Genomic DNA, 17,390 nt, shown 5'->3' with positions numbered 1-17,390 from the left:
TTGGCCACTTGAAGGCATGTGGACTTCAACTCCCAGAATCCCTCAGCCAGTCCCCACATCTTAGCGGTCAAGGTTGGAGACCCCTGGTTTAGAATTTCCTCTTTGAGCAGGGGGTTAGACTAGAAGATCTTGAAGGTCCCTTTGGTGGGCCCTCTGCTAAAAATAAAGCCAGGTCATGGCACGTGCTTTAAAGTAAACCAGGAAGCCTGTCATTGTGGAGTCTGCCTGGCAAGAACAAAGAATGCTTATCCACAGGAAGATATGCGTGTGTAAATCTGGTAACAATCCTGGCTAATTGGAAAGCTGTAACACGAGTTAGCCAACTTGTAGACCTCAGCTAAAAGTTAGGGCTAGAGATGGCCTGCAGCAAATCAAATGTGTATTAGATAACTCCTAGGGCGTTCATTAGCTAAGACTTGGGAATAGGGACAGCGAGAGACCAATAGAACAAATTGTAGAATTGTGACTAAAAGGTTTATTAGGTGATATGTCTTATTACCTCGCTTTGTCCCACCTTCTCCTTTAGTGAAAATGCCGTAAAACTTGCTCAATCCTTTGTTCTTGGCTCTTGGCATTTTGGTCAGGAGCCCTTTTCCTTGGAGGACTCCAGTAAATAGCAGTCGGAAAACCTGCACCTCGTGTCTGGCGTCTCTCATTGGCTTTGCCACCAGGCTCAGACCCGAATTGGGGACAACACCTTCCAACACTAAAATGACTCTTCCTGGGCAGCCTCTCAGTCCCAGGAGAACCTCATGGCGATGGGAAGAAGTGATACACGGAGCCTCCGTGGAGGAAGACAAAAGTGGCATTGGACCAAGCCCAGCTCTGAGCTTGAATAGAATAGAATAGAATAGAATAGAATAGAATAGAATAGAATAGAATAGAATAGAATCTTTCTTGGCCAAGTGTGATTGGACGCACAAGGAATTTGTCTTGGTGCAAATGCTCTCAGTGTACATAAAAGAAAAGGTACACTCGTTAAAAATCAAGAATCATAACGTACAACACTTAATGATAGTCATAGGGTACAATAAACAATCAAATCATACCAGGAAACAGTCCATATAAATCATAACGATACAAGCAACAAAGTTACAGTGATACAGTCACAAGTGGGAGGGGATGGGAGATAAGGAGTGGTGAGAAGATTAACAGTAATAGTAGTGCAGACTTTGTAAATGGTTGGATAGTGTTGAGGGAATGATTTGTTTAGCAGAGTGATGGCTTTCGGGGAAAAACTGTCCTTGTGTCTAGCTGTTCTGGTGTGCAGGGCTCTATAGCGTCGTTTTGAGGGTAGGAGTTGAAACAATTTATGTCTGGGATGTGAGGGGTCTGTAGATATTTTCACAGCCCTCTTTTTGACTCCTGCAGGATCCAGGCCCTTGATTGAAGGCAGGTGGGTAGCCATTGTTTCTTCTGCAGTCCTAATTCTCCTCTGAAGTCTGTGTCTGTCCTGTTGGGTTGCAGAACCAAACCGGACAGTTATGGAGGTGCAGATGACAGACTCAATAATTCCTCTGTAGAACTGAATCAGCAGCTCCTTGGGCAGTTTGAGCTTTCTGGGTTGGCCCAGAAAGAACATACTTTGTTGGGCTTTTTTGATGATATTTTTGATGTTAGGTGCCCATTTTAGGTCTTGTGATATGATGAAACCTAGAAATTTGAAGGTCTCTACCGTTGATACTGTGTTGTCTAGTATTGTAAGAGGTGGTAGTATGGGAGGGTTTCTCCTAAAGTCTACCACCATTTCTACGGTTTTGAGTGTGTTCAGTTCCAGATTGTTCCAGTTACACCACGAGGCAAGTTGTATAACCTCCTGTCTGTATGCAGCTACTTCGTTGTCTTGAATGAGACCAGTCACTGTTGTGTCATCAGCAAACTTCAGTATTTTAACAGATGGATCGTTTGAGATGCAGTCATTGGTATATAGGGAGAAGAGAAGTGGAGAAAGCACACAGCCTTGGCGGGAGGGGGGAGGGGGGCTGTGCTGATTGTACAGGGATCAGGTGTGATTCTGCCTAGCTTCACCTGCTGCTTCCTGTCTGTTCATGGTGGTGGGGCCAGCAGGGAAGCACTTGCAAGTCTGGTTCCATTGCATCAGCCGGTGGCTTCTCCACTGACCAGGTTTAAGGCACCTCTTTTGGGGAGGCCAGGCAGGAAAAGCTGACAATTTGACCAGAATAGGTTTCAAGTAAAGCTTAGTTAGGTACACAAAGGTTGTGTTAAGAGTTGTTTATTTAGCATCCTTTTCAGGACAGACTCAAGGATGTGAGGAAGGAAGTGCATAGTACACAAAGCTTTGCTTGGCTGGTTCTAGAGAATGGCAGAGGTGTGTGGGGCAGCGTGGAGGATGATTACACAGGAAAGATTGTTTTGTTTTAAAAAAAAAATTGGCAACGTTGAAGCTGAAAGGTGAGAATCCGGGCATATTCTTGAAAAGGCCTGGCAGATTTTCAGGCTGGCTGTTTCTGTCTGTGAACAAATGGAGAAAGCGTGGAAATGGCCTGGTCTTATTGCAATTGTGAACTTGGATTGTTGCATACAGAATGGTGGCTGTGATGGGGTCTGACTTGGTAAGTATTAAATACTGCAGTATTATTTATCCTTGTATTACCTCTTATTTCCCCTTTCTACTGACTGAACACTTTGAATGCAATTATTATTACTTTCTCTGTTGTCTTGCAAGTGTAATGAGTGTTTCTCTACCCAAAACACACTTGTTCAAATAACCTATTCTATTCTATTCTATTCTATTCTATTCTATTCTATTCTATTCTATTCTATTCTATTCTATTCTATTCTATTCTATTCCATATAATATAATATAATACGATACGATACGATATGATACAATACAATACAATACAATATAATAAATATAGTATAGTATAGTATAGTATTGTAAAGTCCTATCCTGTCCTGTCCTGTCCTATTCTATTCTATTCTATTCTATTCTATTCTATTCTATTCTATTCTATTCTATTCTATTCTATTCTATTCTATTCTATTCTATTTTACAATTAACCAGTGGAACAACTTGCCACCAGAAGTTGAGGGTGCTCCATCCCCCAGAGGTTTTCAAAAAAACAACAACTGGACAACCTTTTGTCAAAAAAATGGTATAGGTTCTCCTGCTTGAGCAGGGGGCTGGACTAGAAGACCTCCAGGATCCCTTCCAACTCTGTTAATCTGTTATTCTCTCAAGAGCAAGCAACCAGAATTACTTGGGAAGAGTCTCCAAGAGGTTTATTAGGGGTCCCTGAAGCTCTCTGACCTTGATTCGTTTTATGCAGACGTCCCTTTACCCAAACTAGGTAACATAAACCGTTTCATGGCTAGTCACCTATGAGACAAGGATCTCGCCAGACTGACCGCCTTCCCTTGGGAATGGCAAGGGAAGGCTTGGGGGATTCTGGGGGAGGCAGCCCTGGGGTGCTTTCTGCAGCTCAAAGACTCCAAGCTCAGCCCCCTCTTAACGCCTCCCTCCAGTCTATCTGGAGAGTCCGCCACACCCTGCTTCCTTTTTCTGCCCCTCCCCAGATTCATAATCCAGGCGTCTTGCAACAGCCATGGTCCCTTGTTGTGCTCCTCAACAATATTTCCAGTGACCCTTCACAGCTGAAGAGGGGTTGGCCAGAGAGCTGACCAGCCAGTATGGGAAGGCAGAGGTTCTTGGTGGGTGAGAGGGAGGGGAGTCTGGGTCCTGGGCTCCTCGGGATGACCCAGGGAGGTTGAAGGTGCCACCTGAGACAGTCCTTTCTGGTAGGATGAAATATTGACCAAGCTCCATTCATCAATTGGCAAAAATTGAGGTTTTGCTGTACTAGCCAATGTCCCCCTCTTCTGCTGGAGTGCTCAAGCCAGGAACACCAGTAGCAAGGATCCACATAGTTGTGGGAGCTCCAACACTGGAGGTTTTAAAGAAGAGATTGGACTGCCATTTGTCAGAAACGGTATAGGGTCTCCTGCTTGGGCGGGGGGTTGGACTAGATGACCTACAAGGTCCCTTCCAACTCTATCAATCTGTAATCTGACTCTCCACTAGGGCGAAGCAATTGCCTTTGTTGGTGAGGAGATGGGAGTGCCTTCTGGTCATGGGAACTCTTGTTTGTTTGTTTGTTTGTCAAACATGTACAAGATAACAAGTGTAAGTATGAACATAAACATGGACAAAGGAAGGAAATACAGATTAAACGGGGACAGTAAGACAAGGAACGGTAGGCACGCTGGTGCGCTTATGCACGGCCCCTTTAAGGACCTCTTAGGAAGGGGGTGAGGTCCACGGTAGACAGTTTGAGGTGGAAGCTGTGAGGGGTTGAGGGGCTGTAACAACAGAGTCAGGTAGGGCATTCCAGGCGGTTGAAGTCATATTTTAAAGTCATAATCTGTTGGTGAAATCATATTTTCTGCAGTCGAGTTTGAAGCAGTTTACCTTGAGTTTGTGTCGATTGTTTGCCTGTGTATTATTGTGGTTGGAGCTGAAGAAGTCGTTGACAGGTAAGACATGGTAGCAGACAATTTTGTGTACTATGCTTAGATCAGACCACAGGCAATGCAGTTCCGGATTGTCCAAACCCAACATTTCAAGCCTGGAGACATAGGGTGAGTAGATAGAGGAGTGGAGAAATTTCTCGAGAAATACCACTGAACCCGCTCAATCGTGTTAATGTCAATATACAATGTGGATTCCAGGTGGACGAGCTGTATTGGAGAATTGGTCTGGCAAAGGTTTTGTATGTCCTGGTTAGCAATTCAACATTGCTGGAGAAGAAGCTTCGCAAAATAAGGTTAACAACAACACTGCCTTTTTGGCAATGCTGTTACAGTGAGCTCTGGGGCTTAGATGAGTTCTCCTAGGTCCTTGATGGAGTGAGGGCCTTGCATAGAAAGAACCAAAGAGAAGCTGATGTATGAAGGCACCTGCTCAGAATTTACCTGACCTGGTTAAGGCCACACCTAGAGTCCTGCATCCAGTTTTGGTCACCACACTATAAAAAAAGAGGTTGAGACTCTAGAAAAAGTGCAGAGAAGAGCAACCAGGAGGATGAGGGGACTGGAGGCTAAAACATAAGATGGACGGTTGCAGGAACTGGGCCTGGCTAGTCTAGGGAAGAGAAGGACCAGGGGAGACAGGATAGCGGTCTTCCAATATTTGAGGGGCTGCCCCAGAGAGGAGGAAGGGGGTCAAGCTATTCTCCAAGGCCCCCAAAGGCCAGACAAGGAATAATGGATGGAAACTGAACAAGGAGAGAGATTCAACCTAGAAATAAGGAGAAACTTTCTGACAGTGAGAACAATCAACCCATGGAACAGAAGTTTCTTCCCCAAACCACAAAAACTTTAACCTTAGACTGTCTACTATTGTCCTCCCCCCTTTCCTAAGAGGTCTGTAGGGGGCCTGCATAAATGCACCAACGTGCCTACCGTCCCTGTCCTATTGTTTCTTTTTATTTTTCTTATATGTATCCATGTATTCATAACTATGTTTTTACTTATACCTGTTATCTTGTAAGCAATTGACAAAAATGAATAAATAAAATAAAATAAAGTTGTCTTCGGAAGTTGTGGGACCTTCATCACTGGAGTCTTTCAAGAAGAGATTGGACAGCCCTTTGTCAGAAATGGTATAGGCTCTTCTGGGAGGATTGGATTAGTTGACCTCCAAATTAAGGTTAGGATTAGGGCTGTTACGTTATTCTATTATTATTCTATTTTATATCAGCCACTGTTGAGCTCTAACTCTGTTGACTGTCATGAAACCAACCAGGGGGCCAACAGCCACAGAGTCTGGGGGGGCCCCCTCACAAAATGTCAGAATTAGGGATTGAGGGGTAGGGGACCCCCTCCGTTTACCTGGTGGGCATTCCTGAAGTGCCACCTGCTTCTTTGGTCCAAGAGGGGAAACAAAGCCACCTTGGCTAATTGGTGAGATTTAAGTGTTGTACCTGATGATTCTTGACTCTTGATGAATGTTCTTTTCTTCTATGTACACTGAGAGCATTTGCACCAAAGACAAATTCCTTGTGTGTCCAATCACACTTGGCCAATAAAGAATTCTATTCTATTCTATTCTATTCTATTCTATTCTATTCTATTCTATTCTATTCTATTCTATTCTATTCTATTCTATTCCTATCTATCTATCTATCTATCTATCTATCTATCTATCTATCTATCTATCTATCTATCATCTATCATCTATCTGATTTGATTGCTTACTGTACCCTATGACTCTTATTAAGTGTTGTACCTGATGATTCTTGACTCTTGACGAATGTCTCTTTTCTTTTATGTACACTGAGAACATTTGCAACAAGACAAATTCCTTGTGTGTCCAATTACACTTGGCCAATAAAGAATTCTATTCTGTTCTGTTCTGTTCCATTCTGTTCCCTTCCCTTCCCTTCCTTTCCCTTCCCTTCCCTTCCCTTCCCTTCCCTTCCCTTCCCTTCCCTTCCAGACGTTTCATTACTTAGCCTTGTAACATTGTGGTGTTTGTCTGCAGAGAGACAACCAAGTTCAGGGAGCACCAAGGACTCCACTTGCTGGACTGTTGAGGCAGCTGGACTGGCTCAGCCCCAAAGCTCCTCTGTGAAAAAGGGAGAATCCCCACATCCAAACTCAATTCCAGATGACACCAGACATGCTCTTGTCTTGACAGGATGATACAGGTGGATTTCCACCCTCCGAGATCTTCGAGCTTCTTGACCAAGCTCACCTTTGAGGCGTCAGAATGGTACATACAGTCCATCTTCCCTTAAATTCTCAAGGAGAGACGTGCAGAGGTTGGGTTAGGTCTTACCCCTGTGTAAAGGGGTTTACAAGACCCCGTCTCTCTTTTTCTACTGTGTACAACCTGTGTGATGTTTTTGTTTACATTTACCACCAGGAGAAGTTGAATGGTACATGCCATTCTGAAGGAAATGCGATACACAACTCCCTGTAATTCCACTGACCACCAGGATCTCCTAAAGCTAATGTACTGTATATAAAGTAAGTGTGAAGGTCTGTGAGTCTATCCGTCCATGCACCCATGCATCCCCCTCCATCTATCCCTCCATCCCTCCATTCCTTCATCTATTCATTCATCCATCTATTTATCCATATATCCATTTATCTATATATCAATTCCTCCATCCATCCATCCATCCATCCATCCATCCATCCATCCATCCATCCATCCATCCATCCATCCATCCATCCAATCATCTATAGATACACACAATCATCTTCTTAAATGCAAAAGTCGGAAAGTTCAGTTCCAGTAGACGTTGGAACCTCCATCTCTGAGGAGTCCCAATAAGGACAAACTGGTCACACTGGGATTCCTGGGGGTCAATACATCAGATGACCTGAAAAGCGCATGGAGGAGTGAGGACAATCAGGGAATAATTCCCCCGAGAGACACAAAGGTTTTCACCAAAGAAGGAAGAGGGGAAACCTAGGAGTGCATCTTAGGAGCTCGTTTATTTGGAGAGCAATTGGCATTTCGTAGGAGCGTTAATGCCCCCCCCCCCCCAATGCAAGGCGTGGCTTCTTTACTCGGCGCTGTAGGCCTCCACTTCACAGACGGTCAAGTACCCCTCCCCGGGTAAGTGGATACTGATGTAGCGGCCTTCCTGCCCGTTGCAGTAGATGGTAGTGATGGAGCCCAGGCTGGTGTTCAGGATAATCCCACAGCTGTGGGGCAAGAGAGGTCACAGGTTAGGAGGGCAGTCCTTCTGGTCCCCCCCACCTGCTGGGGGTGATTCTGCAGGGAAGGATTTTTTAAAAGTAAAAAACTTTGATTGCTTTCTCAGGGTCATCAACTGTTCTGACCCAAACCTTGTTCCAAGCAAACAAACACCAAGCAGAGGTAAAAGCAAAACCTTTTAATGCTTCTCTGCGAATTCCTTTCCTTCACAGTTAAAAGGCTATGAAAACTCATTGTCTCTGATCAGAACGAGCCTTGCCAAGGTGGTGCAAGGCTGCCAAGAACACTAGATTAAATTGCAAGGAAATATTCAAAACCCAAAGTCTCCAAACACAAACCAGGATAGTCCAAACATCCACAAGGCTTGAAGAGCAAGAACTTCTTTGCTTCCTGCAAAGAATCCCACCTCTGAGGGCTGGCTTTTATCCCTTAAGGGAGAGGCCATCACCTTGCAGCCTTACTCCCGAGTCATCCGTGCTGCTGCAGCTGCTCTTTCCTTCGAGCAGCCCTGCACGCACGTGCACTGGGCACAGGCTCCTCAGGGACCTTGTCCTCACTGCTGCCAGCCTCCACAATATCCGAAGGCAGCACTCCACTCCCTGATGGTCCTGGCCCCATCCCTGCATCCCACGCAGGCCCCTCATCCGAGTCCTCGCTCTCCGAGACCTCAGCCGTCCTCACCGGCTGCCAGCGAATCACATCATTATCTTGATTTTTCTGGATCCAGCTCTGAAGAAGGCTACTGTCAAGCACGAGAAACCAGGAGATCCAGGCAGTTATATAGATTATATAGGTTTATGGCAAACTGAGGCTCTCTACAAGAATCTGAGCTACTAACGGTCAAAGAAAACTGGCCGTAGATAAGAGTCAGCAGAATTCAAGGTGGGTTGGAGTTGGATCTCTTGTAGGCATGAAGGGATGCGAGTCGAGACCGATAACGTGTTTGACCCCTCCCTCCCCCGGGCTCATCCTGTTCATCTTCTACAGCTACGGCCCTTGTTTTTTGCTCCTGCCCTGAAGAAGGTTACAGTCTTCATCAAGGGACACATGAATTTATCCAGCCTGGTTTTGTCCCTGACGCAGCTGGCTGTCTTGGCCAGATCCATCCCCTGGAATTGGGCAGCTAATCAGTTCAAATAAACAAACATATAAATAAAATCCCAGATCTAATGGGAGAGAGGGGAAACCTGAGCAATTTATTCAGCCGTAACTTAAAACCTCTCCTTTGCTCCCTTATACAACAGTTCCTCTAAGTGCAATAAAATGATCGAATCCACCTATATTTGATGTTGTCTTTTCCTAATTTATTGTTTTAGTTCTAAGTCTTGCCCAAAATACTTTGGAAGCCTCTTTTCCGCTCCGAGAACATCTTTTTTGAGATTCAGAGACCAGAACAAAAGTCCAAGGAGAGAAACTGCCTTTTCTACCCCAGCCTCATATCAGGTGCTTTACCCAGTTCTGAGGGAACCCAGGTTCTAGATTTGCAACATAAATGATAGCAGAAGTTAGCAATCAGGTCCCCCAAACAACTGATAAGACAACTTAGCCAGATGTCTCCGGTCTTTCCCTACCTCTTGGGGGAGCAAGGAGGGAGGTGATCTCACAATCTCCACATCAATGGAGTCACGATGTCTTGGTCCCCAGGACAAAGTCAGCACCTCATACCCAACAGCACCCCAAAATCTCCTGCACTGGCTGTGGATTCTGTCTATTCTGGCGATGCCCCAAATACCTGGAGGACTCCAGCTGGGGAGGACGGACTCCGAGCAACTTACAGAGGGTTGGCTCTTCCGTGGTCATCCAGAGAATCTCCTAGGTGGACCTCTGCTCCATACAGCCTTTCTCCACAGCAGTCCTCACGGTTTTTCAACACCACCACGTAGATTTTATGAGGCTCCCCCAGGTCCACCAACAACCAGGGGTTTCTCTCCAGGCTGGTGTGGGCGCAGGAGCCATGTCTCCAGGTCCCATTGCAGTCCCCATCCACGGCTTTGTCTGGTGATCCAAGGCTCTCATATATGTAGTCGGAAGACTGGGAAGTCGGCTTCCCTAAGGCCAAATTATCTGCGCCTGCACCTGCAGGAGAGAACGGAGGAGATCCTTCAAGCAGAGAGTGGTTGGGAGGAGAAGAAAAAGGGAGGGTGCAAAGCCACAAGGGCAACATTTTGGAGACACAAGGAGTAAGTTTTGAAACGGGTTAAAAGAAGTGAAGCTGAGTGCAATGCTACCTTCCTTTGCTATTGGGGGAGGAACCCCTTGGCCTCCTTTTCTCCCACTCCCAGAGAAGATCTGGACCTCATCACAGTAGGTTCAATGAGATCCATATCAAGTGGCCATTGACCATGTGATGTGGCTCCGCTGGAGACCATGTGGGTGATGAGTTCGTAGGACAGATTAGGGAGAGCAAATATCCGGTTGGCCTGAAGTGCTGTGGGCAATTACACACACACCCACCCCAGTTTATACTCTATTGCCTTGTTCCTCTGCAAGTGTCTCCAGGGGGCACCCAGACGTTCTGAAAGTGTGCGAGCATAGAGAAGCAAGGGACACACATCAAAGAGAACATAAGGCCCAGTTTGTTGAGAAACATACAAGCAGAAGTCCCTGCTCCCAAGGACAATCTTACTGTGGTTGTGCAACAGACCCACTGAAGTTCAGGGATCTCGTGGCCCTTGTACCCTTTGAGTAACAACTACAGTATGTGTTGCAGGCAGTGCGCCGGTATCTGAAGGTGCTACAAGACTAAGAGGAGAGACTGGGAGAGGACTAGTGGATGTTACATCTGTATCCACACACACACGCAACACACAAGGGTCTTTAGGTGATTCTTACCTGTAGGTGGAGGCCTGCAACTCTGAGCTGCTGTAGGGCCTGCCAGGAGGGCCACGGCCAGCAGACCCCCCCAGATAATGAGCTTCATCCTGCAAGGAGCAAGGAGGGGAGAGATCAGGAAAGGCGTGGCAGGGCCATGTAGAGATGATGAAGAGCTGGCTTCCTCTGCTCAACACACCTGAGCATCAGGACTGGCCATGGACCCAAAGGAAGGTTGGCGGTACCTTCAAGGTTCTGCCCTTCTCCCAGAGGTCCATCAAGAGCATTCCTGAAATCTGCCTCTTCTCTCACCTGGCCTTTCCCACATACTGACGTTAATCTCATTAAAAAACACCAAGGTGGGGTTTATTAGAGTCTCTTCCTCTTCTGCCGACTTTCTCGGGCCATCCCATAATTTCACCCACCCCTCCTTCCAGGGCTCGCTCTGTGGTCAGTCCTTCCTTCTTTCCCCGCCACTCACCTCCTTCAATCTCTTGGCGATGTCCAAAGGGCTGGATCTCCTTCCTGGAGGGGGAACAAGGGCAGCTCCTTTCCCCCCACAGGTGGTGCTTCAGGTGAGCCCAGGGCCTCCCTCTGACCAGCCTCGGTTTTATCCCCTTCCTCCCAGGTAGGACTAACCTGACTCAGGAAGCCCAAGCCAATCAGGAGGCCAGAGCAAAGGTTGGCCTCTTTCCCAACTCAGGGGGACCTTTAGGTTTGCTTTGGTACAAGATTTGTCACCAACTTAGCAAACATGGGATCTTCTCATCTCCAACAGGTATTAGCTCTCTCCCACAGTGAAGGGCAACACAAGGCTTTTTATCAGGAAACTGCACTGCCATCCAGCTCACGATAAACTCTCAGCAAACACTGGGTTTCTTCACTCAGCACTGAATTTCCCGAGGCCTCTGGGTCTTATGCATGGAATAGGGGGTAGTTCGCTTAGTTTTACAAGCAAAAGTTTTACAAACTCAAGGGTTTTTTTTTAGGAAAAAACCATGGCTGCATCAACTAAGCCAACTATTCATTATTTTCCCCATAATTATCTTCTCCAACCCCACCTCCTTGTCCACATAAATGAAAACATTGGCTGTTGCCTCTGTTGAAGACCCAAAGGTGAGGAGCAGCAGTGGAATCCTACCTGTTCAACTTCCGATTTGGGGATTGTGTGTGTGCAGAGGTCTGCACATGGGCACACCTAACTCACACGCACTTAACGCACGCGTGCAGCTTTCCACACACCAGCTGAGGCTCTGCCGCACCAACCAGCTGAAAGGATAAAGAGGAGAAAAGTGTAGGGGCAGGTGAGAGGGCTGATCCTGCACTTTTCTCTTCTTCCTCTTATCAGCTGATTGTCTTTCAGCTGAACTGGTAACAATTTTTGCAACCGGATCAGTTGAACCGAGCCAAACCGGTAGCCTAAAACCACTGGTGTGTGGAGCAACCTTCTCCAACAGATTCTGGTCTCCTGCAGGAGCCATGATCCTCGAGAACTGGGCCCTTCCAGGAGAGGACCTCAAGGTCCATTGACCTCTCATCATCTTCAGAAGATGCCTGAGCAAGCCATCCACAGCTCCAGCAAGGTCCCTCAAAGTGGGGACCCTCCCTGTTCATAGGAGACCAGGGTTGAGGGTCTGGTCTTGACATTGTCTCCACAGACTTCTCAAAAACTCACCCGGAGTCTGTCACCAACCAAATGAGCTTTCCCAGCTGTTCCTCTTCAACCTGCGATTTCTGCAAAATATTGGAATTCTTCTGTAGCGGATGCTTTTAACTCCCTTCCTCGTGGAGTGAACTCTTCCTTCAGGGGGGCCAACCAGCCAATGGAAAGTGGCGGAGCTTGTGCTGAAGACCAGGGACCCAATCAAGACTACGTTTCAAATTCCCCACAAGTGGTTTCCTCCCTACCTCCTGGGTGTTGACAGTGAGGGGAGAGGGCACACGACACAACCCACATTCTACTGGATCTCACTTCCTCTTTCCAGGTGTTCAGGGACTTTCTTCTGCACAGGTACATAATAGTCTTCCTTGGCAGATGTCAACTGGTTTCCATGTCAGAACCACATCCTTGTTTGGAAACAAAGAGCAACATGAATGTTGTTTTTGCAAGATGCAACCATGCTCACACCTCCAAAGTCAACACGAGTTCTGGTAGCTTCCAGATCACTTCCTCCCAATCCTGAAAAATGCTATTACATAAGAAGAGAATATTCCCAAATTAAAGTCAGAAAAAGGCTTCCTGGCAATGAAAGTGTACCACACTGATGTGCCTCATTGAAGGAAACATTGAGCTCCTGTGAAAAGTAGTCAACTTGCCATCTTTTGATGTGTCCAACTGAAGAGGAGGCTAGACCTGATGGCCTCTGAGGGAAGCTTCTAAAACACCAGGTAAGTGAAGGAAACCTGCTTTCTGGGGACATGAGACTCCTGGTGTGTATGATGAATGTGCTGCTATGTACCTGGACAGGTATATATACTCTATAAAGCCTTAGTAAGACCACACCTAGAATACAGCATCCAGTTTTTGATCACCACACTATAAAAAAGATGTGGAGACTCTAGAAAGAGTGCAGAGAAGAGCAACCAGGATGATGAGGGAACTGGAGGCTAAAAGATATGAAGAACGGTTCCAGGAACTGGGCCTGGCTAATCTAGGGAAGAGAAGGACCAGGGGAGACAGGAGAGCAGCCTTCCAATATTTGGGGAGGAGGAGGGGATCAAGCTATTTTCTAAAGCACCCAAAGGCCAGACAAGGAATAATGGATGGAAACTGAACAAGGAGAGATTCAACCTGGAAATAAGGAGAAACGTTCTGACAGTGAGAACAATCCACCAGTGGAACAGAAGTTGTGGGAACTTCATCACTGGAGGCTTTCAAGAAGAGATTGGACGGCCATCTGTCAGAAATGGTGTAGGGTCTCCTGCTTGGACTAGATGACCTCCAAGGTCCCTTCCAACTCTGTTAATCTGTATGGTGGATGGCAAGAACACCTCTTGCCTCTGATCACCTGGGTTTTCCATTCAGTCCAGTCAGGGTGTGATGGGCATTCGTTGTCTTAGGTAAACCACAAGCATTTGCCTGCATCACTGAGTCATGGATGGTTGACACGGCCCTTCTGGCCAAGGAGGACAACTCTGGTTGGGGTGGGAAGGAGGGGAGGAGATGTTTCACTTGGAGGACGCTTGGTAATTTTGGGGAATCCATCTGCTGGCCCAGCCCAAAGTTGGGCATTTTTTTCCACCTTGTGTGAGTTAGCTAACATAGGTAGTGTCATGCCTCTGTTAGAATCTGACTCCGAGGGAGAGGAAAAACAGCCAACAGAGAGTGGGAGTGTGGCTCCGGAGGTCGTGGAGGAAACTGGGGAAGGGCACAGGCCGGCTGGGCAATCAGAGGAAGACCCAGGCTCATCCCCTCTTCATCCTAGGGCACGCAGGGAGGAACGGAGAAGGGAGAAACATGAATGGCATGGTCTTAGGTGGAGGAAGGGGCCCTGATCCCCTTCATGGGCTGCAGCTGTGAGGCCTGTTTAAAAGGACAAACTGTGCATGGTCCAGTGCTGGAAGCAAAGGATGAAATAATTCTAGTCTTTCCGTTCTTATCTGAGTTTGGCGTCCTTTCCAGTGTGTGTATTTCGATATCTGTGGACGTCTTCAAGCCCTTATCCTACCTGGTCTCATTAATTGCTTCAGTGTGGTTTGTGTTGTTGTTTTTTCTATTTATAATTTAAATGTATGTTGAGTTTGAATGGAAGTTCTTCCTTTTCGCAACTGTTTGTGGGGGAGTTTTTTCTCCAATCAATGATAATTGGACTTTTGAAGCCAAGTTGAAGGAATTAAAGGGACCTCACCTGTTTTTGTGACTTTCTTGCTTTTGTGTCCCACCCTGGGTCCTCACAGGTAAGTCCTCGGCTTTACAAAGTTCATTAAGAGACCATTTGGAGTTACAGCAGCAATGAAAAAGGGGACAGGACAACTTTTCACACTTATGACCGTCGCAGCCTCCCCGGGGCCAGATGATCAAAATTTGCTTAGCAACCGGCCCGTACTTATGACGGTTGCAGCATCCTGGGTTTATGTGTCTCATCACCACTTTCTGTGACAAGCAAAGTCCTCGGGGAAGCCAAATCCCCCACGACAACTGCGGGACTAATTTAACACCCGCTGGGATTCACTTAAACAGCGGTGGCGAGAAAGGTCGTAAAACAAGGCTAAAAAAACTCCGCTAATGACCCTCTCGCTTTGCAATGGGAATTTTTCGGGGTTCGCTTGTGGTCGCAAATTAACAACTGCCTACGATTTCACAAAGGTGGAGGGGAAACATTTAAAAAAAAACTTTATCTCTGCACAAAAGTCATGGCCAGGATTAATGTCTCAACTTCCTCCCCCTTTTGTGTCATCGCCAAGGGCTGCGTCCCCTTTTCTCTGCTGCAAAGGCTTTATATAACTGGTACTGAGCAGTGGAAGATTTTAACGTGGCCTTTCATGGTCTAGGACAGGGGTCTCCAACTGTGGCCACTTGAAGACTGGTGGACTTCAACTCCCAGAATTCCTCATCCAGCTTTGCTTTGGGAGTTGAAGTCTTAAAGTGGCCACAGTTGGAGTCCCCTGGTCCAAAGAGATAAGCAGAGACCAAGGCCTGCGATGCAAGCACCATCGGACTAAAATCCCTGTGGTTACTTACAGAACAAGGCAAACAGACCATAATTTCAGCTGTCCAAAATTTGGCAACCGTGAAATAACATAATTCCAAAGTTCAAAGAAAGGAGGGAAAGAGGCATCGGAATGTCCTAAGGGTTGAGGAGGCGACCGGCGTGCCGCAGCAGCAACAGGGTCCGCCCGGGCCCGCCAGGGTCCGGTTGGGTGTCAGGAGTCACGGCGCAGCTCGGCGCTGTTTCAGGGAAGCGGGGGAAGAAAAGGCAAAACAAGAGCCGGAGCCTGGCTGGTGCCGCGCTGCCAGCACCCCCGGCCCTTTGCCTTCCTCCCGAGGAGCTGCTGAGCGCGGGTAGCAACCCTGACTCAGGGGCCCTGAGGAGGGAAGGAGGAGAAGAGGGGGAAGGAGGGCGATAAAAATCTTGGCGACCCGCCGTCAAATTTAAAGTCAAGCGCCCCGAGCAAGTGCCCACCCTGTCCTATGCAGTGGTGGGATGCTGCCGGTTTGGACAGGTTCTAGCAAACCGGTAGCTCCGAGGGACAGCTGGCCACGCCCACTCCCTCCCTCCCTCCCTCCCTCCCTCCCTCCCTATCCTGTCCTATATTTCCATGTTTTTCAGCTTAGCTGATTTGCGCAGCACAGTGAATTTCCGCGCCTCAGCTGTTTCACTTACTGGGGCTGTAGCGGTTGAAATTGGTGCGTTTTGAATGCTGTGCGCACGTGCTCACAGAACCGGTTGTTAAACTGGTTGCAACCCACCGCTGCTTCTATGGTGTGCAAAATAGCCGATTGGTTTCAGATGGTCAAGCAAGAACCTGGCCCTCCTGGTCATAGAAGGTATGAGCCAGGGTGGCGCAGTGGTGAAAGTGAAGTACTGCAGGCTACTTCTGCTGACTGCAATTGGGCAGTTCAGGTTCTAGGTTGACTCAGCCTTCCGTCCTTCTGAGGTTGGTAAAATGTGGACGCAAAATTGTGGGGGGCCAGAGGCTGACTCTATAAACTGCTTAGAGAGAGAGATGTAAAAGCATTGTGAAGTCTAAGGGCTATCGCTAAGTGGGAAGGAAGGAAGGAAGGAAGGAAGGAAGGAAGGAAGGAAGGAAGGAAGGAAGGAAGGAAGGAAGGAAGGAAGGAAGGAAGGAAGGAAGGAAGGAAGGGGGAAGGACCGTGGTGGCATAGTGGTTAGAGTGCAGTATTGCAGGCTGATTCTGCCCACTGCCAGGAGTTTGATCCTGACCAGCTCAAGGTTGACTCAGCCTTCCCTCCTTCCAAAGTCAGTAAAATGAGGAGCCAGATTGTTGGGGGGAAAAGGCCGACTCTGTAAACTGCTTAGAGAGGGATGTAAAAGCACTGAGAAAGCGGTGTATAAGTCTAAGGGCTCTTGCTTTTCTCCAAAGGCCCTGGAGGCAGGACAAGGAGCAAACAGATGAGCATTTAGGAAGGAGAGGAGCAACCTGGAATTCAGGAGAACTTTCCCCACATGAGGACAACTAACCGGTGGGACACAAGTTGTAGGGCTCCATCATGGGGGCTTTCAAGAAGAGGTTGATAACCATTATGGGATAGTTATACCATTCTAGAATGGTCTAGTTTCTCCTGTTTGAGGAGAGGGTTGGACTGGGAGACCTCCAAGGTCCCTCCCAATTATTCTATAATCCTGCGAGTGCAGCTGCTAGCATTGATGAGGGCGCAGGGCACAACAATTGGCTGGCTATAAAAAAAATCCGGAGCCTCACAATTCTGCAGGATCCAATCTGGATCCGTCCCCAGGACCAGAAGTTTAGACTTCTGAGTTCTCTCCGATGCGCTGAAGCTCCGTCAGAATGGCATACAGGTAGTCCTTGACTTACGACAGCCATTGAGCCTCACCCTTTCCATTGCTAAGTGAGACAGTTGTTAAGTGAATTTTGCCTCTTTCTTGCCTCAGGGGATAAGTGACTCACTGCAGTGGATACGTTAGTAACCCGATTGTTAAGTGAATCTGGCTTCCCTCTTGACTTTGTTCATTGGGAGGTCACAAAAGGGGATCACAGGATCAACGGTCATAAATAGGAACCGTCTGAATTTTCATCCCACAATCATAGGGATGCTGGAAAGGTTGTAAGGGTCATCAGTCACTATTTCAGTGCCGTTGTAACTTTGAACGTTCACTAAAAGAGCTGTATTATGGACAACATTGTCTTGTTCAGCATGGAAGCGTGGGAGTTCACACATACACACCTACAATTAATAATCTTC

The 17,390-nt window shown here is 47.3% G+C and overlaps 1 protein-coding gene across 1 annotated transcript; it reads right to left on the bottom strand.

Moving 5' to 3' along the window:
* Positions 1 to 7,448: 7,448 nt before the first annotated feature.
* LOC113428393 (fucolectin-like) lies at positions 7,449 to 12,258 on the bottom strand. The gene is made up of 4 exons (XM_087958937.1): positions 12,180 to 12,258; positions 10,526 to 10,614; positions 9,469 to 9,769; positions 7,449 to 7,680 (listed from the first exon to the last, which is right to left on the bottom strand). Exons 2-4 carry the CDS (start codon positions 10,611 to 10,613, stop codon positions 7,539 to 7,541), a joined length of 531 nt encoding a protein of 176 aa, XP_087815063.1. The 5' UTR covers position 10,614; positions 12,180 to 12,258; the 3' UTR covers positions 7,449 to 7,538.
* Positions 12,259 to 17,390: the final 5,132 nt, after the last annotated feature.

This window comes from Notechis scutatus, chromosome 3 (genome assembly GCF_049901735.1).
Source record: "Notechis scutatus isolate UNSWTSFEM ecotype Mainland chromosome 3, rNotScu1.2, whole genome shotgun sequence".
Lineage (NCBI taxonomy): Eukaryota > Metazoa > Chordata > Lepidosauria > Squamata > Elapidae > Notechis > Notechis scutatus.
Note: the sequence above shows the minus strand (reverse complement) of the source record. Positions and strands in the feature narration are given on the sequence as shown.